This window comes from Bufo gargarizans, chromosome 3 (genome assembly GCF_014858855.1).
Source record: "Bufo gargarizans isolate SCDJY-AF-19 chromosome 3, ASM1485885v1, whole genome shotgun sequence".
NCBI classification, from domain to species: Eukaryota; Metazoa; Chordata; class Amphibia; order Anura; family Bufonidae; genus Bufo; species Bufo gargarizans.
This window is the reverse complement of record NC_058082.1, coordinates 199,321,102-199,343,773: the sequence shown is the minus strand read 5'-3', so window position 1 is coordinate 199,343,773 and position 22,672 is coordinate 199,321,102. Positions and strand designations below refer to the sequence as shown.

The 22,672-nt window shown below is 46.9% G+C and overlaps 1 protein-coding gene across 1 annotated transcript in view; it reads right to left on the bottom strand.

Moving 5' to 3' along the window:
• The window catches only part of TUBGCP5 (tubulin gamma complex associated protein 5), a 67,222-nt gene that overhangs the window by 15,035 nt on the left and 29,515 nt on the right, over positions 1-22,672 (bottom strand). Inside the window, exons 10-12 of the mRNA XM_044286095.1 lie at positions 12,317-12,563; positions 12,022-12,224; positions 744-859 (exon numbers count right to left, since the gene is read on the bottom strand). Of these exons, the coding sequence (XP_044142030.1) occupies positions 744-859; positions 12,022-12,224; positions 12,317-12,563 (566 nt within the window). The remainder of the gene's footprint in view (positions 1-743; positions 860-12,021; positions 12,225-12,316; positions 12,564-22,672) is intronic.

Here is a 22,672-nt window from a genome sequence, read left to right as displayed (position 1 = left end):
GATAGATCTGATTAACCTAGGCACGTTTAAAGGGTTTGTCTCACTTCATCAAATAGCATTCATTATGTAGAGGAAGTTAATAATGTACTGTGATTGTCCATATTGCCTTCTTTGCTGGCTTGAATCATTTTTCCATCACATTATACACTGCTCGTATCCAGGGGTTACGACCACCCTGCAATCCCTCAGCGGTGGCTGTGCTTACTAACTATAGAAAAAAGCACCAGCCTATGTGCACTCCCAAGGTCCCGGCCACCAGAGAGGTTGGCGCTTTATTCTATGGTGTGCAAGCACAGCCACCGCTGATAGATTGCAAGTTGGTCGTAACCATGGAAACACGCAGTATATAATGGATTGGAAAAATTTATCAAGCCAGTAAAGGCGACAATATGGACAATCACAAGACATTAGTAAGTGCCTTGTGGTAACTCTACATGATAAATGCCATTTACTGAAGTGATGCAACCCCTTTACTTCACTCACTTTTATTTTCCAACTAAAGTTTGTTCCAAGCATCTAATACTCTTTCAGTAAAATAATATTTTTTTACATTACTTCTGATCTTCCCCCTTCTAATTTTAGACTGTGTCCCCTAAATATCCTTTTATAATAACTGGCACCTGAAGAGATATCAACACGTAAAAGATTTATATGAATTCTTGGAAGTATAAAGAACTGAGTCAATGTGTACTAAAATTGTTAACCTCTTTCAGGTAAAACTATTATACCCAAGCTTCACCTACCGTTGAATAATAAACTCTTTTGCAGGATCAAAGAGATTTCCATGGACAATCCACTCATCGACTATTTCTAAATATGGCCTCACAGTCTCTACCCAAAGGAAAAATAGAAGTGATACCTGCAAAGACAACGGTGTCATATAAATCACGTGTCCCCGACTAGAACAATGGTTTGTCTGAAAGTTAGAGGCACTTCAGCAAATGGCATTTATCATGTAGAGAAAGTTACTGCAAGACTTACTAATGTACTGTGATTATCCATATTGTCTCCTTTATGTATAATATATATTTGTGTAAGGGGCTTACGGTAGTACAGTGAAGAGCCCTGGGAAAGCAGGGAATGAGTGCAGTCGGTTGTGGTGTGCCGAAACCGAGGATGAGGTAGGCCTGAGAAAGAAGAGGGCCTACCCAAGGAAAAGATATGGAAGAAATGAGTTGTAAATGAGTGGAGTGGTGGGAGGGTCAAAAGCTCAGACCTCAATGATGCAGGAGCCAGGTAAGGGGAGTGCCCTAAATAGGCTGGAGGCGGACCTCAGCCCCTCCCACAAATCCAGGCAATCTGCCTTAATACTTGTGTAAGGGGCTTACGGTAGTACAGTGAAGAGCCCTGGGAAAGCAGGGAATGAGTGCAGTCGGTTGTGGTGTGCCGAAACCAAGGATGAGGTAGGCCTGAGAAAGAAGAGGGCAAAAATGGAAATAACCAGTTTATTGTAACCAATTGATGTATCAATGGCTTAACCCGACATGTTTTGGAAAGCCACTCTTGACTCTTGTGTTGGATTGGGAATGTATTGCGCGTAAGCGGATGACTCCCAGCGCCCCAATCCCCTGATGACATGAGTGAGGATGTTGGCACTGGAGGCCGTGGACGTGGCTCCAATGCGACAGGAGTGCCCTGAGTAGTTGGCTGCGTTGAGGCCTAGTTGTGTGAGGGATGACCCGGCATGGGTCATGAAGGTGGTGGTGGTGAGTACCGAACCATGTCGTTGAAGTAGCGGTTGAGAGGGTAGAACTTGTGACGCTGATTGTGAGCATCCAGGACCCTGACTGGAACTGTTGTGCGTGGGGTAATGAAATGTTGACGGGTAAGTGCTGACTATTCTTGGAGTGAGGTAAGGACAGGATATAGGGAACCATGTGTTTTGACAAGTGGGAGACAAGAAGATAAGGTGAGGTTCGGGTCGTGGAGGCTGTAGTGAATTTCCAGGAACTCAGGAATCCGTAGATGGCCAAGTAAATTGCCGTTTTGATGATGGAGTTGGTATCTGTTTCAAGAGGCGTGGCGTCCAGTAAGTCGGATAATGCTTTGAAGATATGATTGACTATGGGTAGCCTCTGGACTGGACGTGCGGGTTCCGTTTCCTGAATACCTCTGTGTATGGATTTGATCTGGTGCGAGGACATGAAGCTGATGTTATTGGGGTGTGTGATTAGCATATGATGTTGAAATGCCAGTGAGATAGTTTGATGGTGTTGTATGACATGATTTTGAGGTGGCAAAAAGAAGCCAACCCCGGAAGAGACTTCATGATAAAAAGGGTGCGGGATGTTGTGTTCCAACAGGACCTGTTGAATAGTGTGAACGCTCTGTCGTGTGTTCTATGTGTATCGTCTGATGGTGCTGAGCGGGACAAAGACTGGCTATGCCGCATGATGCCTTCTAATCCAGAATGAGCTGTTTGAATGATGGAGTGATGGAGGCCGTGGGTGACGCTGATGGGAGAGCTTGATGAAATGCCTGAAATTTGACGCGAGACAGACTGACAGCTGCCGTATTGCCCACCCCCGGGACATGGAAACAATGTGAGAAGAAATTATTATTGCAAGCGGCCAACCAAGGAAGTCTCCGCAGAAACCTCACGATTGTGAGAGATTTGGAACGATCCTGTTGATGAACTGGCAGGTCGTATGGTTGTCTGACTAGCACCGGACCGACATGTTTGCCCCTGAATGACCCCACGCTACGGCAGCCGCCCCGATGGGGTAGAACTTGAAAAGCGCTGAGGCAGCGGAGAATCCCTCCAAACCCTGGACCGCAGGAGGCCAGCTGCCCCACAGCCAATCGTTCCCAAAAATGGCCGCGAAGCCTGTGGTAGATGCCGCATCTGACCAGATAGAGGGGGAAGAATCCGACGGCTGAGGGAGAAACAGGCCCCCGCCACTCCAGGTGGACAGAAATCTCCCCCACATGCCCAGAGCTGCCTGCAGCGTGGGCATCCAGGGACACCCCGTGCGAGTCGTGTAGGAGAAAGGGGAGAGGTGCAGGAGCAGTGATATAAATGAGCGACCCCGAGGTGGATGCGCATGGCAAAGATCAGGGAGCCCAACAGGGACTGCAGTTCTTTGCGGTTGCCGGTGCTGAGTTGAAGGTAGTTGACTATGTGGGCGAGAATGTCCTGGATCTTCCCGGATGGCAAACTGGCTTGCATTGAGGCTGAATCCCACTGGGTACCCAGGAAAAGTGATGACCGTGTCTGGCCCTTCTGTCTTCTTGGTGGCGATGGGTACCCCAGGTTCCTCCTCCGGTATTATGTGCGCCGGGCTGACTTCTTGGTCCTCCAGGCTAACGGTCGACGTGATCACTGGCAATCCGGCCGGCGCCGGTGATGCTGCCGGTGGTGGCCCTGCCAAGGAGAGGGTCGCGGTGACTGATTCCAGCCTCTCCAACCTGGCATTGACTTTAGACATGGATGACATTTAGGGAGGACAGCATGGTATGTATATCCCCTGTGCTGGACTGGCTAGGTCCTTCCCCTGCCTCCCTGTTTATCGATTGGCGTGTGCAGCAGCCGGAAAAGCTCTGCTTCCCTCACGGTGGCGGGGAAGGGGACATGCAGTCACCTTAACTCTGTCGTTATGCGCGGGATTGTCCAGGATCTGATGGGTGCTGGACTGGCTAGACCGTCTCCCTGGGTAGCAGTGACGGATCTAGCAGGGGTGCCAGGTAGGGAGAAGTTCTCTATCCCTTCCAGAGACATGGTAAAACAAAACAGTTGATTAGCTTGGGGAAACACAGGATTGTGCTGGCAAGCTAGCTAGGCCGGATGGCGAAAAATTATACTTACATGGTGACAGATGAGGCCCTGCTAGTTGCCAAGCGGCTTTGAGAGGCTCTACCTATGATTTAGCGCGAGGGGATAATGAGGCCACTCGAGGTAGTGGCAGGATCGTTGGCCTCTCGGTGACTGTAAGACAGGACTAGGGGAAGGGAGTGACAGGTGAGGCCCTCTCTATGCAACATGCGAGGCGGCTTACTAACGAGATGGCGCGTTGGGCAGGTGCCTCCGTACGTTTGAGGCGGGGTGTCGGCCTCGCGGGACCACTAACTACTGGCGAAGCCAAAGAAGGGGGGGGGGGGGTACCTAGTGGGATGATGGTGGCCTTAAAGCCAGCACGCTGACCCTAACGGGACCGTCCGAAATGTGAGGAAGATTTAGGTAAATGAGCAGGTGAACGTACCTGGTACCAAGAAAAAATTCTCCGGCTACACGGTAGTGTAAACAGTATAGGTTAACCGCCTAAAACACAAGGGGGGTAGACATGACAAAGTGTGAGAAAATGTGTAAAGCATGTGGTACATGTGCATGACCGGGAGGATCATGGCGGTTGTCCGTGAAATGACAGCTTGCGCCTGGTATGAAAGGGGGGGCCGGTGCGTGCCGTGTGGCCATGCCCAGGTGAAAGTGCGTGTCTGCAATTGGATGGCGCATAGGGACCGTGCCCCAGCCATTCCACCTGTCCATTTGTGTGTGAAGCAGCGACGTGAGTCTTTTTTTTTTTTTTTTTTCCCGTCCCCTGATGATCTGATTATCAAAAGGGGAATGAAACATGCATCACACTGCCGGTCCAACTGATGAGATTCACATTTGGCACTGAAATCCATTGCAATCCGTGGGACATGCTGAATCCCTGGTGAACACCGGTAAGAAGGATGATTGTGAATATGCAAATTGCTGCTGCATGATGATGGTAGTGCCCATGATGGAGAACAGGGGGGAGCTGCTGGGGAGTATGATGATGGGGCGTGCTGGGAGGTTCTCTAGTCGTCCGCCGGCGTGCCCCCCGCACCAGATGCGGCTCGCACGGCCGCCGGGACACCGCGCACGCGGCGACGGAATAGCCGCGCATGCGCCGAATCCCGGCCGCGCATGCGCAGACCAGGCACCAGGACGCGGGCGGGCGCCACCGGCCGCGCGGCGGGAGGAGTGGTGATCCAGCAGGAGGTAGCGGGGAGGGGACGACAGGGCCGCGGTGAGCCCTGTGAAGGTGAAATGAGCCGCCCGTAATGACCGGGGGGGGGGGGGGGGGATGAGTGTGTGCGGGTGTGGTGTGCGCAGGAGGCGGCGGGGAGCGCCAGCCTGATGATGACATGAACGGGGGAGGAAGGGGGGGCCTGACTGATGGTGGCCGCATGGAGCGACATCGGTGACTACCCCCTGGCGGCGAACCCATGCGCCCGGAGTCCGCCCGCGGGCGCCGGGATACCGCGCATGCGCCGAGAAAATCGCCGCGCACGCGCCGAAAAATCGCTGCGCATGCGCAGAAAAATCGCCGCGCACGCGCAGAACCGGCCCCAGGACGCGGCCGGGCGCCATTGGCCGCGTGCAAGCGTAGCGGCAACAGGCAGGAGGCTGCGGGTCAGGAGGTGAGAGTCTTCCCACGTGAGTGAGACAACGAGTGGAGAGGAGGCCGCAACAAGCAAAGGAAAGTTTGGCTGTTGTTTACCTTGGTGATTTGTCTTCTATGCAGGATTCTGCCATCAGCATGGGGCCATACTATCTGTATGTAAGAGCGCCAGCCTGGTGAAGTGGACATGAACGGGGGAGGAAGGGGGGGGCCTGAATGATGGATGTTGGGGGTGATCCCACCAGGGAATGGGGCTGGGACCGACAGGGGCTGACCGGAATCTGCTGGGGAGACGTGAGAAATGCCTGAGAAACGAGCTGGCGGTGACTGCTGCGAGAAGCCGTGACCTGGGTGCAGCGTGTGTGAGACCAACAGAAAAGGGGGGACCCTGCCGCATGCCGTCAGAGTGTAAGGCCGGAGGTGGTGCAGATGTGAAAGAGAATGCATGCCCAGGTGTGACAGAAATGCTTAGTGACTTGTATTGAAACCGTGACATTGGTGCGCCATGATGAAAAGAGCTGAACCAGTACTGGGGCAACCGTGAGGCCCTGCTGACCCGTACGAAATAACTCATACGCATTTGTGCCCCTGCAGCCGTGCACATGAACATGAGGAGGAGGAGGAGGAGGGGGGGGGGCATGAATGTGGATGATTGTGGGGTGATATGGACTGAAAAGGAAATGGGGAACGAGCCTGGAAACCACAGGGGTGCTGACCGCAGTGTTGCCTGTGGGAAGATTGCTTGAACGAGACATGACAAAATGAGATGCTGGTGACTGTGAGAAAGGCGTGATATTGCGCAGCGTCTATGAAATGAAATAAACAGAAATGGGGGATTAGGCCAGAAACCATGCCGCATGCTGCAGAGGTGTTGACCGGAATGGTAGTACGGTGTGGACAAATTGCGCATGACAAGGCGTGACAGAAATGAATACTGGTGACTTGTATGAGAAACCGTGACATGGGTGCAGCGTATGATGAAATGAAATGAACCAGTACAGGGGCAACCGTGAGGCCCCGGCTGTACCGTATGGATGACTCAGAACTACTGCCTGCAGCCGCAGGGGTGTTGTCCGGAGTGGTGATACGGTGTAGGTAAATTTATACATGAACAAGACATGACAGAAATGAAATGCTGGTGACCTGGGCAAGAAAGCTGTGACATTAGTGCAGCGTTTGGTGAAATGAAATTAACAGAAATGGGGGATGCCCAGGAAACGACTGCATGCTTGCCGCAGGGGTGCTGACCGGAATAGTGGTACGGTGTAGACAAATTGTGCATGAACAAGGCGTGACAGAAATGAAATACTGGTGACTTGTATGAGAACACAGTGACATGGTGCAGCATTTGGTGAAATGAATTGAACCGGTACAGGGGACAACCGTGAGGCCCCGGCTGCACCGTATGGATGACTCGCAATTTAACGGGCAAAAACGTGACCCCCAGTGAACCTGAGTAAAGCCGGAAAAATAGAACCGAAATGCTCCAAATCCAGAACTGATGGCAACGAAAAACTCCCAGAAATTCAGCGACTCGCAGGCAACTCTCCAGACACTCCACAAGCGACCTCCTCTCTCAAAAGCTCAGACCTCAATGATGCAGGAGCCAGGTAAGGGGAGTGCCCTAAATAGGCTGGAGGCGGACCTCAGCCCCTCCCACAAATCCAGGCAATCTGCCTTAATACACATATATATATATATATATACACACACACACACACACACACACACACACGTGATGGAAAAATGAATCCAGCCAATGAAGGAGACAATATGGACAATCACAATACATTAGTAAATGCCTTGTATTAACTTTCTCTACATGATAAATGCCACTTGCTGAAGTGAGACAGCTCCTATATTAATGCAGCTGCCTTTTGTCAGTCCTTCCTGGCTTTTCTGTTTTAGTAACTATTTGCCTCCCCCATGAGGTAACACTTTGAATGCATATTTTATAATGACTATGTTGTGCCATTTCTTTATTATTCCTGCTAGAAGTTATGAACACATTTCTAGCAGTTTGCAATGAAGATCCAGATGGTGTCACCAGTTGGGGAGGGGGTTGTCCCTGCACAGTCTGACACTGGAAGCACTGACTGGATAGTGTCAGATTGAGCAGGGACACCCTCCTAACTAGTAACATCCATCTGGACCTTCACTTTAACTTTTAGTAGGAATAATAAAAGGAATTGCACATCAGACAGTGATAAGAACTAATTACAATAACAGACATGTCAGGAAAGGTTACAGGTTCTTGTTAAAATAGCTACTTGTTCACCTTAACCCCTTAAGGACTCAGCCCTATTTCACCTTAAAGACTTGGCCATTTTTTGCAAATCTGACCAGTGTCACTTTAAGTGCTGACAACTTTAAAACGCTTTGACTTACCCAGGCCTTTCTTTTTCGTCACATATTGTACTTCATGACACTGCTAAAATTGGGTCCAAAAAGTAAATTTTTTTGCATAAAAAAATACCATATTTACCAAAATTTTTGAAAAATTAGCAAATTTCAAAGTTTCAGTTTCTCTACTTCTGTAATACATAGTAATACCCCCAAAAATTGTGATGACTTTACATTCCCCATATGTCTACTTCATGTTTGTAGCATTTTGGGAATGATATTTTATTTTTGGGGGATGTTACAAGGCTTAGAAGTTTAGAAGCAAATCTTGAAATTTTTCAGAAATTTACAAAAACCCAATTTTTAGGGACCACTACAGGTCTGAAGTCACTTTGCGAGGCTTACATAACAGAAACCGCCCAAAAATGACCCCATTCTATAAACTACACCCCTCAAGGTATTCAAAACTGATTTTACAAACTTTGTTAACCCTTTAGGTGTTGCACAAGAGTTATTGGCAAATGGGGATGAAATTTGAGAATTTCATTTTTTTGCCTAATTTTCCATTTTAACCCATTTTTTCCACCAACAAAGCAAGGGTTAACAGCCAAACAAGACTGTACCTTTATTGCCCTGACTCTGCCGTTTACAGAAACACCCCATATGTGGCCGTAAACTACTGTACGGGCACACAGCGGGGCGTAGAGTGAAAGGTGCGCCGTATGGTTTTTGGAAGCCAGATTTTGCTGGACTGGTTTTTTGACACCATGTCCCATTTGAAGTCCCCCTGATGCACCCCTAGAGTAGAAACTCCATAAAAGTGACCCCATCTAAGAAACTACACCCCTCAAGGTATTCAAAACTGATTTTTACAAACTTTGTTAACCTTTTAGGTGTTGCACAAGATTTAATCGAAAATAGAGATACAATTTCAAAATTTCACTTTTTTGGAAGATTTTCCATTTAAATTTTTTTTTTCCAATTACAAAGCAAGGGTTAACAGCCAAACAAAACTCATTATTCATGGCCCTGATTCTGTAGTTTACAGAAACACCCCATATGTGGTTGTAAACCACTGTACGGGCACACGGCAGGGCGCAGAAGGAAAGGAATGCCATACGTTTTTTGTAAGGCAGATTTTGCTGGACTGTTTTTTTTGACACCATGTCCCATTTGAAGCCCCCCTGATGCATCCCCAGAGTATAAACTCTAAAAAAATGACCCCATTTTAGAAACTACGGGATAGGGTGGCAGTTTTGTTGGTACTAGTTTAGGGTACATATGATTTTTGGTTGCTCTATATTACACTTTTTTGTGCGGCAAGGTAACAAGAAATAGATTTTTTGGCACGTTTTTTTATTTTTATTTACAACATTCATCTGACAGGTTAGATCATGTGGTAATTTTATAGAGCAGGTTGTTTCGGACGCGGCGATACCCAATATGTATACAATTTTTTTTATTTATGCAAGTTTTACACAATGATTTCATTTTTAAAACAAAAAAAAATGTTTTAGTGTCCCCATAGTCTAAGAGCCATAGTTTTTTCAGTTTCTGGGCGATTATCTTAAGTAGGGTCTAATTTTTTGCAGGATAAGATGACGGTTTGATTGGCACTATTTTGGGGTGCACATGACTTTTTGATCGCTTGCTATTACACTTTATTGTGACGTAAGATGACAAAAAATGGCTTTTTTTTTTACACCGTTTTTATTTTTTACGGTGGTCATGAGGGGTTAGGTCATGTGATATTTGTATAGAGCCTGTCGATACGGATGCGGCGATACCTAATATGTATACTTTTTTATTTATTTAAGTTTTACACAATGATTTCATTTTTGAAACAAAAAAAAAAATCATGTTTTAGTGTTTCCATAGTCTGAGAGCCATAGTTTTTTCAGTTTTGGGGCGATTATCTTGGGTAGGGTTGCAGGGGGGGGGGGCGGGGTGTAAAATCTATGTTTGAGGGACACTTAAGTTTCTGATCCCCGCGGTCAGGGACCGCGGGGATCAGAAACTGCAAAAAGCGCAGCAAACCGCAGGTCTGAATTGACCTGCGGTTTGCGGCGATCGCCGGTGGGGGGGGGGGGGGGGGGGTCACATGACCCCCCTGGCGTTGTCACAGGATGCCGGCTGAATGATTTCAGCCGGCATCCCGTTCTCATTAACCCCCGTGGCGCCGGAATCTGCATTTAAAGTTAGGGCGTACCGGTACGTCCTGAGTCCTTAAGGACTCGGGAAATAGGGCGTACCGGTACGCCCTGCGTCCTTAAGGGGTTAAAGGGCATCTGTCAGCAGATTTGTACCTATGAAACTGGCTGACCTGTTGTATGTGTGCTTGGCAGCTAAAAGCATCTGTGCTGGTCAATGGGACGGCTTATTCCTATACAAGTGCATAGGAACAAGCTATCCCATAAAGGTGAACAGGAAATCTTGTAATTACACCTGCTCACCACTGTGATGTCGACAGCGAGCAGGTAAACAACGATGGGAGGGCTGCACTCACTCGGAGCGCGGCCTTCTCTTCAACTAGCTGATCGGCAGGGGCGCTGGGTGTCAGATTTCTGCCGATCTGATATTTATGACCTAACCTGAGGAAAGGTCATCAGTATTAAAATCCTGGTAAACCCCTTTAAAGGGCTTCTGTCATCCCACTAAACTCTTTTTTTTTTTTTTGGGTACTTATAATCCCTATACTGCGATATATCTATATATTATGTTATTAATAATTTTCGTTCTGTAGATAAGGCAAAAAAACTTACTTTTATAATATGCTAATTACCTGTCTACCAGCAAGTAGGGCATCTTCTTGCTGGTAGCAGCCGCAAAAAAACAGTGGGGTAACAGAAGCCCTTTAAAGGGGTTATCTGGGATCATAAAATTGTACCCAAACAGCATCAAATGTGATAGAATGAAAAAAATAAAAATAAACCATTACTTCTCTATTAAATCCTCACTGTTTTAGCATCAATGGTTTGGTAGTCCCTACCGGTCTTCGCTGACTTCGCTGCAATCAGTGTTCTCAATGGCCTAAAGCTGTACATGCAAGCATCAGTGCTGTGACCAGAAACTGGCTGCAGTGGTCACGAGCATGTATGGCACACCACTGCTTCAGTACTCAAAGACTGGCGGAGCGCCAAGGGATTTAAAAGACAAACTAAGACTATTTTTAATGGTATCACATTACTGCTCTTAGGCTACTTTCACACCAGAATTTTTTCTGGATCCGTCATGGATCAGCAAAAACGCTTCCATCATAATAATACAACCATCTGCATTCGTTCTGAACGGATCAGGTTGTATTATCTCTAAAATTACCAAGACGGATCAGTTTCTAAAACCATTGTAAGTCAATGGAGGACAGATCCGTTTTCTTTTTGAGTCCACCACATCGCGGACAGAAAAACGCTGCTTATTCTGTCCACATCGGAGAGGCAACCAAACAGAACAGAATGCATTCTGGAGCACTCCGTTTCGTTCAGTTCAGTTTTGTCCCCATAGATAATGGATGGGGACAAATCAGAAGCGTTTTCCCCCCCGCTACTGAGATCCTATGACGGATCTCAATAGCGGAAAGGGAAAGCACAGATGTGAAAGCAGCCTTAGGATATTGTGGTTAAAAAAATAAAAAATAAAAATCACAGAAAACCCATTTAAAAGGACTTATAAGAGAAAATCAGTAATAATGTTGGCAACGATTTGCAACATCCCTATAAAAAAAAGGTGACAATGTAAAACAAAGCTAGAGTGCTGTAAAGTATGTGAAAGTATCTAAATGCGAGTCTTAGGATACTTTCACACTAGCGTTAAAGTTTTCCGGTATTGAGTTCCATCGTAGGGGCTCAATACCAGAAAAAACTTATCAGTTTGGTCCTGATGCATTCTGAATGGGAAGCAATCCGTTCAGTATGCATCAGGGTGTCTTCTGTTCCGTCCCTTTTACAGTATTTGGCCGGAGAAAATACCGCAGCATGCTGCAGTATTTTCTCAGTACAAAATTATGGAACACTTGCCGGAATTTCCATTGAAAATTAAAGATACCACATTGATGGATCGGGTCTCCTGGTCTGCGCAGACCTTTAAAAATGTGAAAAAAATAAATACCGGATCCGTTTTTCCAGATGACACTGGAGAGATGGATCCGGTATTTCAATGCATTTGTCAGATGGATCCATAAACAAATGCAATCCGTTTGCATACAGATTTCCGGATCCGACAGGCATTTCCGGCAACGTAACTGCCCGCCAGTATCCAACAACGTTAGTGTGAAAGGGGCCTTATTGTAAAAGGTGCTTCTGTGATGACCACATACCGTTTGCTCTGACGCTTCTCCTACGTTGTCATATTCCAGAATAGCTTTATACAGTGTATTAAGTAAATGAGACGCTCTCACAACATTCCTGGTGTCCGGAGGCACCTCTGCAATGCCAGTGCTGAAAACTTTATGCAAGACTTTGAGCTGCGCAAGCCGAGGAGCCAACTTCTCAACCACCATTGCCAAAGTGATGGTTTCATCTGGACACACAAAATGAACACAAGAAAATCTACATTAACACCTTTTACGATTTCATTAGTACATGCCGCGGTACTGAATCATGAGCAATTACCTTTATTAATAATGCATTTCTCAATCTCGGATAGGTCTTCCTTAAAGCTCATGAAGTATTTACACAAAGCCCACATAAAAGCCTGATATGTTCGGAAGGGGGCTTCAGCACCTTTCTTGGTAGTTGGTAGCGTTCCTGGCAGTGAATTCTCAGCACAATGACCAGTTACGTCATCCATAAATTTCTGAAGTCTGAACACGACTTGGCCATAGGCTGCGATTTGTTCAAGCACAGACCTAAGGCAATTCTGACAGGAAAAAAGAAAAAGACAATTTTTGCAGTCAATTATGCAGTGATAAAGTATTACTGTGAGCACTTTTTATTTTCCTAGTCCCTGGAGGAGATTTATCAAAACTGGTGTAGAGGAAAACTGGCTTGGTTGCCCATAGAAACCAATCAGATTCCACCTTTCATTTTTCAGAGATGTTTTTTATTTTTATTTTTTTAAAGTGGCTATATTGGATATGCATGTATCACGGGCCAAATAAGTTCACCACAAAGGTTGGGTATAATATATTGGTATTAGGGTTAGGTTGATCATTATGAATTTATTTATAATTCTAGTAAAAAAGTTTTTCTGCATGAATTTATACATCACTTTTTAGCATTTATTTATTAGCTTGGCACTTTTTCACTTTTGTTGAACTTTGTATACATTTCATTGGAGGTATATGATGGCTAGGCATTAATAAACATGATTTTATCCAGGGGTTAATAAAATTATGAAAACTAGATTTTTGTACTTACCGTAAAATCTGTTTCTCTTTCGTTCATTGGGGGACACAGGCTTGACCGTGGGTATAGCTGCGCCACTAGGAGGCAACACTAAGCACAATAGTGTGAGCCCCTCCCTTCAGCTTTAGAAACATAGAATGTGTAAGCAGATAAGAACCATTTGGCCCATCTAGTCTGCCCAATATACTAAATACTATGGATAGCCCCTGGCCCTATCTTATATGAAGGATAGCCTTATGCCTATCCCATGCATGCTTAAACTCCTCCACTGTATTTGCAGCTACCACTTCTGCAGGAAGGCTATTCCATGCATCCACTACTCTCTCAGTAAAGTAATACTTCCTGATATTACTTTTAAACCTTTGCCCCTCTAATTTAAAACTATGTCCTCTTGTAGCAGTTTTTCTTCTTTTAAATATTCTCTCCTCCTTTACCTTGTTGATTCCCTTTATGTATTTAAAAGTTTCTATCATATCCTCTCTGTCTCGTCTTTCTTCCAAGCTATACATGTTAAGGTCCTTTAATCTTTCCTGGTAAGTTTTATCCTGCAATCCATGTACCAGTTTAGTAGCTCTTCTCTGAACTCTCTCCAAAGTATCAATATCCTTCTGGAGATATGGTCTCCAGTACTGCGCACAATACTCCAAATGAGGTCTCACTAGTGCTCTGTAGAGCGGCATGAGCACCTCCCTCTTTCTACTGGTAATTCCTCTCCCTATACACCCAAGCATTCTGCTGGCATTTCCTGCTGCTCTATGACATTGTCTGCCTACCTTTAAGTCTTCTGAAATAATGACCCCTAAATCCCTTTCCTCGGATACTGAGGTTAGGACTGTATCACTGATTTTATATTCTGCTCTTGGGTTTTTACGTCCCAGGTGCATTATCTTGCACTTATCAACATTACATTTTAGTTGCCAGATTTTTGACCATTCCTCTAGTTTTCCTAAATCCTTTTCCATTTGGTCTATCCCTCCAGGAACATCTACCCTGTTACAAATCTTTGTGTCATCAGCAAAAACACACACCTTACCATCGAGGCCTTCTGAAATTTTGCTGATAAAGATATTAAACAATATGGGTCCCAGAACAGATCCCTGAGGTACCCCACTGGTAACAAGACCTTGGTCTGAATATACTCCATTGACTACAACCCTCTGTTGTCTGTCCCTCAGCCACTGCCTAATCCATTCAACAATATGGGAGTCTAAGCTCAAAGACTGCACTTTATTGATAAGCCTTCTATGTGGGACAGTATCAAAAGCCTTACTAAAGTCTAGATAAGCGATGTCTACTGCACCTCCTCCATCTATTATTTTAGTCACCCAATCAAAAAAATCTATAAGATTAGTTTGACATGATCTCCCTGAAGTAAACCCATGCTGTTTTTCATCTTTCAATCCATGGGATTTTAGATGTTCCACAATCCTCTCCTTAAGTATGGTTTCCATTCATTTCCCCACTATTGATGTCAGGCTTACTGGCCTATAGTTGCCTGATTACTCCTTACTACCTTTCTTGTGAATGGGCACAACATTTGCTAATTTCCAATCTTCTGGGACGACTCCTGTTACCAGTGATTGGTCAAATAAATCTGTTAATGGTTTTGCTAGTTCACCGCCAAGCTCTTTTAATAGCTTTGGGTGTATCCCATCAGGCCCCTGTGACTTATTTGTATTGATTTTAGACAGCTGACTTAGAACCTCTTCTTCTGTAAAGACACATGCATCAAAAGATTCATTAGTCTTCTTTCCTAACTGAGGTCCTTTTCCTTTATTTTCCTTTGTAAAAACTGAACAGAAGTATTCATTGAGGCAGTCAGCTAGTTCTTTATCTTCTCCCATATACCGTATTTTTCGCCCGCATAAGCCCATAAGGGGCTCCTAGGTTTTTGAGGAGGAAAATAAGAAAAAAAATATTTTGAACCAAAAGGTGTGCTTTTGGTGGGTTTTGAACTAATGGGGGATCTGTGGGTGGCGCACTGTTATGGGGGATCTGTGGGTGGCGCACTGTTATGGGGGATCTGTGGGTGGCGCACATGGGGGATCTGTGGGTGACGCACATGGGGGATCTGTGGGTGACGCACATGGGGGGGGGGGGATCTGTGGGTGGCTCTTATTGGGGTCTGGATGGCACTGTTATGGGGATCTGTGTAGGACACATATATAGCATCCCTCCATAACAGTGTCCCTGTAGTGAATGGGGGGGGGGGGTCGCATCTGCTTTTATAATGACAGCGGGGCCCGGGCAGTGACTGTATTCTACTACACGGGCCCCGCTCACTGTATAATCGTATCTGTAATAGTTAATTATGTATATAATTGCATAATCAGCGCCTGTATTACTTACAACTACAAGCGCTCGGTAGGTAGCAGAGAGGAGGGAGGAGGCAGGCCGGGAGGACGGGCACTGGCAGCGCGAGTCACCACTTCACGCGCCTGCGCCGCCCACTTTATGAATGAAGCAGGCGGAGTGGGCGCATGACGTGGTGACTCACGCTGCCAGCGCCCGTTCTGCCTCCTCCCTCCTACCTACCGAGCGCTTGTAGTCAATTATATACATAATTAAACTATTACAGATACGATTATACAGTGAGCGGGGCCCGTGTAGTAGAATACAGTCACTGCACGGGCCCCGCTGTCATAAAAGCAGATGCCGGCCCCCAGCCCCTCCTCCCTCACAGCTGATAAACACCCCCCCCATCGCGACGGGTGTATCATTGAAAATTCTTCAAAATCAGCAGCATTCGCCCCATAAGACGCACTGCTATTTTTCCCCCACTTTTGGGGGGGGGGGGGGGGGGAGTGCGTCTTATAGGGCGAAAAAATACGGTACCTTCCTTCTTTTGTTTTTAATTCGTTAATTCCTTGTTTTAGTTTCCTTTTTTCATTTATGTATCTGAAGAATGTCTTATCGCCTTTTTTTCTCTGACTGAGCTCATTTCTCTTCGGCCTGTGCTTTAGAAGCTCTTATAAAACTTGTTTGGTCTCTCTCTGCCTAATCTTTTAAATTTGCCTGTCATCCTCTTTTTTAATTTTTATAATTACTAAATGCTATCTTTTTGTTTTTAATGATTTTGGCCACTTCTGCTGAGTACCACAGTGGTTTCTTCCTTTTTTTGCTTTTACTGACAAGCCTAATGCAATTATCTGCTGCCTTCAATAGTGACACTTTTAAGTAGTCCCATTGAAACTGTTCCAGTCTGATAGGGACTCGTATACCACTAATCTAAATTTAAAAAAAGTCAGTTTTTCTAAAATCTAAAACTTTAGTTTTTGTGTGGTGTAAACTGGTGATCACTAGATCCCAAGCTTTCCCCTACAGTAATATCAGATTATCAGATACCAAATTCCCATTTGTAAATACTAAATCTAAAATGGCCTCCTTTCAGGTTGGCTCCTCAACTACTTGCTGTAGAGATAATCCCAGTAGGGAATTTAGAATATCTGTACTCCTGGCAGAACTAGCTATTTTGGTTTTCCAGTTTACATCAGGAAGATTAAAGTCTCCCATAATGATAACTTTTTTCAATGTCATTTTAGCTATTTCCTCAACTAGTAGATCATCTATTTCTTTGACTTGGCTAGGTGGTCTATAGATCACACCTACACGAGTTACCTTATGATTGTCAAGCTGCAAGGTAACCCAAACTGACTCTAAATTAGTCTTGCTAACTTGTATTAAATTAGATTTTATGCTATCTTTCACATACAGGGCCACCCGTCCCCCTTTCTTGCCCTTCTATACCCTTTCTACAGGGACTAAGCTAAAACAGTTTGCGCAACCAGGCGCGTAACCACAGAAAGGGAGCTGTCCCCCCCAATGAACGGAAGAGAAACAGATTTTACAATAAATACAAAAATCTAGTTCTCTCATCTGTATCATTGGGTTGGGGGGGGGGGGGGCAGGCTTGACTGTGGGACGTTAAAGAGAAGTCCCAGGGGTGGACCATAAACGAAGAAGCCCTCTGGCCAATCAGAGAACCGCCGTCTGCAAAACTCTACGCCCCAGAGAAGTGTCAGAAGATGCAAAGGTGTGTAAAATTTGGAAAAGGTGTGTAAAGACGAACAGGTAGCCGCCCTGCACACCTGAAGGTTTGAAGCCCCATGATGTATTGCCCAAGAGGCCCGCCACTGCCCAAGCAGAATGAGCAGTAACCTGGAAGGGTGGAGCCCGGTTACTGATGCGGTACGCTTCCACAATGGCAAAACAAATCCATCGGGAAATGGAAACTTTGGACGCAGCCAGCCCTCGTCTCGGTCTCTCTGGAATGATGAATAATGAATCCGTCCGCCGGAAAGAGGACGTCTGAGACAGATAGATGCAAACGGCCCGAACCAAATCCAGAGTGTGGAGCGACTGCTCACGAGGATGAGACAGGGCAGGACAAAAGAAAGGGAGAATGATCTCTTCTTTGAGATGGAATGCCGGCACGACCTTCGGAAGGAATGACTGGACAGGGCGAAGTGCTACCTTGTCCTGATGGAGGATAAGGAAGGGCGACCAACAGGAAAGAGCCGCTAGTTCCGACACCCTAACTTAACTTCTGAGGATAAAGGATGAACAGGACTTCAACAAAAACTACACTCCAGCTCTTCCAAAACCAAATGAAGCTATCCAGAGCAAGGAGTGATGGGTAAAGTCAGACTAAATAGGGAGAGGTAAAGGTCACGACCCACACCTGACAAACCAGCAATACACAAAGTGAAACCAAAAGAGGCGGTCAGATCACTCATGTGCAGTCAGTCTTTCAACCCTTCTAACACCTGTCACAGGTGTGACAGCGAGGCTTGAAAGATGGCTTGCGCTTCTGCTCTGGGGCAGATTTGTTGGCTGGCCGCTTTGGGCTGGAGGAACTCCGAAAGGGCCAAAAAAGAGGTCTGCTCTTTTAGAACCTGTTGAAGCGCGTCCTACTCTGCGGAAAATGGGTGCTTTTACCCCCTGTAGCATCAGAGTTAATCTCATCCAGACGCTTGCCGAAAAGCCTGTCACCTGCAAAGGGGAGGAACGTCAAGGCTCGTTTAGAGGCATTGTCCGCCGCACAGCAAGATAGCCACAGGGTACAGCGAATAGCCACCAAAAGGGCTGAAGAGCTGGCCAAAAGCCTGGTTGCGTCCAGAGAGGCCTCACAGATGTAAGAGCTGGCGTGGGAAATATCTGAAAGTTCCTCAGAGGAGTCCCCCGAGGCGAGGCCCTGATGTAGCTTGTTTGCCCACTCGGTCATAGGCTTGCTAACCCATGTAGAGGCAAAAACAGGGTGTAGGGCAGTGCCAACTGCTTCAAAAGCAAATTTGGCAAAAGATTCCAATCTCTTATCCCTCGGGCCCGAGAAGGAAGCCCTATCCACCATAGGCAAGGTGGTATTCTTAGCCAGGCGGGATACCGGAGGCAGGCCCGTCGCTACCCAACAGGCAAAACAAGCAATTGCTTGGGGCCCCGAGCTGGTTGGGGCCCCAAGCTGGCCCGGGGCCAAGCAGAGCCGGTGCCCGATGGTATATTCTAACCCCCAGGCGTTCCCATGGTGACGGGGACGCTTGCCTGGGGGTTAGAATATACAGGGCCACGCCGCTCACAGCAGTATATTTATAAACTAACTAATCAGTAACTACTTTAACTTTAATCATTGCTGAGCTCTTTACTTGGATTATTTGGATATCTTACTTTGTCTTAGCTCCGGTAATAGCAGGCAGTGCAGGGGGCGGCGCTCACTCACTGACCGACGTCACGCGCCTGCTCCTCCCACTAGGCGGTGCAGGCGCGTGACGTCAGTGAGTGAGCGCTGCCTGCACTGCCTGCTGTGTTACCGGAGCTAAGACAAAGTAAGATATCCAAATAATCCAAGTAAAGAGCTCAGCAATGAGCAATGATTAAAGTTAAAGTAGTTACTGATTAGTTAGTTTATAAATATACTGCTGTGAGCGTCGGGGAGGGGGATCTGTGGATGGCACTGTAGGGGGATCTGTGGATGGCAGTGCCATCCACAGATCCCCCTACAGTGCCATCCACAGATCCCCCCTCCCCTAAACAGTGCCATCATGGCACTGTTTAGGGGAGGGGGGGATCTGTGGAAGGCACTGTTTAGGGGGGATCTGTGGATGGCATTGTTTAGGGGGGGGGATCTGTGGATGGCACTGTTCAGGGGAGGGGGATATGTGGATGGCACTGTTTAGGGGGGAGATCTGTGGATGGCACTGTTTAGGGGAGGGAGGATCTGTGGATGGCACTGTTTAGGGGAGGGGGGGGGATCTGTGGATGGCACTGTTTAGGGGAGGGGGATCTGTGGATGGCACTGTTTAGGGGAGGGGGGGGGATCTGTGGATGGCACTGTTTAGGGGAGGGGGGGGGATCTGTGGATGGCACTGTTTAGGGGAGGGGGATCTGTGGATGGCACTGTTCAAATTTCATGCACATTAAATGCAACAGCAGTATTTGCACTGTAAACCTCCTTTTTTATTTATATAAAGTGTGGGTGAACTTAAACTGTATGGCCATACTGTGGTTCCTGTAGGCTTTGCGTGCGTCGTAGCGTCTATTTTGCTTGGGGCCCCCAAATTCCTTCAAACGGCCCTGACCGGAGGGTCAACAATAGGAGAGGAGGACCACTTTGTTAAATCCTCTGGAAAGGGATATAAGACGTCTAAGCATTTTGGCAAAGCAAAACGCCTGTCAGGGAAGCTCCATTCCATGGAAAGGGAGGAATCATATTCCGGGTGGTTGGGGAAAACTTTTGGCGAGCGACAGGATGGCCTGAAGGAAAAACCAGAACCGGCAGACGAGGCCGTAGGGTCCTAAATCTGTAAGGTTTCTATAACCGCTGCAATGAGATTGTTTACCATAGCGGACAGTTTGGAAGACTGGTCCTCCAATGAGACAAAGTCAGCGTCTGACAACCTATCCTCAGGACACGCCTCTTCTAATGAGGACGCGTCGGAGCGGGACTCCCTAGGAGGTGGCGGGGATATAGAGTAAACTGCGGACACAGACGCCCTTTGAGCAAAGGTTGGTCTGGCCTGTTTTGCAGGACGCCGCGATGGGCAGTAGCAGAGGGATCCCCAAAGTCTGACTGGTCAGAGGGTGGCCGCACGGCCAAACGCCCCAGCATTTCCACAATGACCCTGTTGGACTGGGAAAAGTTCTGCACCATCTTAGACAAAGAGTGCACCCACTCCAGCTCTACCATTGGCTGGGCAGTGGGGGGGGGGGGGGCATGACTGGGACAGGGTCAGAGCCACTTGGCGGTGGAGCATAGCAAGAGGAGCAGAGGGGATCCAACTGACCGAATGGGAATTTTGAGCGACAACAAGCACTGGCAAAATGTTGCATGGAAGTGACCGCCGACTCTGGGGCCTGGCATCTGGGTTCGGACATAGTGAGTACCTGTAGTGAAAGGTAGGAGAGCTAACGTTAGACCCTGTAGGAAGGGGGGAAAGAGATTACCCGGGCTGTGTCCCTTCCTGCAGCCTGTCCGGAAAAAACCTGGTGCCAGAGTTCGCAGAGGTCCTCCTGAGCAGGAAATGGGCAGACTCAGAACAAGTGCAAAGAATTTGCACCAGGAAGCTAGATGGAGGGTAAAGCGGGGAGAACTCATGCCCCACCCCCCTAATGGAGTCTGCGATCATTAAAAGTAGCGCTGGCGCACCAACTGGAGGTCTCTCCTCCCCACCACCCGTATAGCGGTGCTGCCGCAAGGAGCCCAAGCCGAGCGGATCAAAAGTAAGCAGCAGTAGAAGCCGGGGCCTCAATTTACAAGTGGCCCCGGCGGAGGAGAATAACTCTGCAAGAAACAGGTGGGGGCGGGATTTTGTCACAGAAAGAAGTTTGGCAAGAACAGAGGGCTACCCTTTACCCGCCACCCCCACAGAAGAGCAGCCACACTGCTGTTAACCCTTTCCCCGCCTGGGGGGACAAAGCTTTGTGGGGGCCATCCACAGCAAGTAACCTGAAATGGGGGAGGGGGGGGGGGGGTTGGAGCCAGGAATACTTACCCGTTTGGCGTGTTCTGCCCCCCTGGTTCCAGCGTGTCACCACCTTCGGTGTGCGGCCCATTGGGGAGGGCTGCTACACCAGAAACGGAGGGGGCGGCCGTGGTCACCCGAATGCTGGCAGAATGCAGAGGCTTTAGGAACCTCTGGTGGTCCTCGTCTTCTGAAAACCAGGAAGAAGCAGCGGGCTTAGGAACCCCCTGGTCTCCCGTCTCCTGGGTGGGGGTGCAGGCAGCTAGAGAGAAAAAGGGAGGGGGAGGGGAATTACCAGACCTGCAAAGCAAGGAGGTCTGCCTCCTATGGACACCAAGCTAAAACTGTTTGAGCTTAGTCCCTGTAGGAAGGAGCTCACACTTTTGTGCTTAGTGTCGCCTCCTAGTGGCAGCAGCTATACCCATGGTCAAGCCTGCGTCCCCCAATGATACGGATGAGAAATGTATTATTATTTTTAATCATGATTGAAATGTGATTATATACATACAGTATATCATGAGCATTATTACACATTCTTCTTCATATTTATTACATTTTATTATACTTCTTATTTTTTTATGTTTTCATGATTGTTTATCCACCATCAATTGTTCACGTACAGTGGTTTATGTATAAAGGGTATATGGAACTAATAGAGCACGGTATGTGTTACTGCGATGCAAGCTGATAATGGAGCGGTGCGTTCCAGAGTGAAGCGCACGCCGGATTTCCAGGAGTACTGAGACACATCCCACGATAAGAGCGCAGTGCTCTCTCTTGCCCTGAGAGGTGGCAACGAGATGCGCTCCAGGGTGGAACGCATGCCTGATATCCATGAGCGCTGTTGTACGCTCCTAGGTGAAGAATTGCTGCTTCTATTCGATATATAAATTCCCTCTCTCTTCCTCTCTTTTTCATTATCTGGCCTTAGGTCTTTTCTGATCTTCAGGATTTATTAGCATTATATTGAGAAATCTAGCAGCTTAGGGAGGTGGGAGGTCCCTAGTAATGGAAAGGAAGTGATGTCATGCGTTCCAGAGTGGAACGCACGCCATGAACATCCAGGAAGCATATGTGCTGGCACTTTAATAAGGTATTCCCACTGATTTTTTATGTTATAGTAATTAGTAGGGTATATATATAGCTAGTGAGCACACAGTGTATTCATCCCCTGAGGAAGTGATATGCGAAATGCGGTTCGGGGTCAGAGCCACACTGGTCGGCATTACTCGTTTCATTATGTACTCCCTGATGAACTCTGTATATGACATATTACACAAGGCACTTTATTCTGATGTATTTATTGTAGAAATGTGACTTCTCCCTTCCAAATGTAATTTGGTTTTCTTGAAATAAAGGGTTGCACTATGCAATTTTCGGTATCTTTCCAATCCCTTATAATGGTGAGGATGGGCACTACATATTAGTACTATTCATCAATAGGTCTTTTCTTTGGTATAGGATATAGTCATTATGGTTCGGTTTCTCTGCTGTATATGTATGCCGCTGCTACTGGTTTTTATATGTTACTAGATATGTAATTAATAAAATATTTATTTAGACTGATCATGTGCTGTGTATCTATTATGTTTGTTTTGATGTGGGGATTCTAATTTAGCCGTGCACAGCCATTACCTTGTTTGGAGCTAGTGTATTTTTGGGGTCT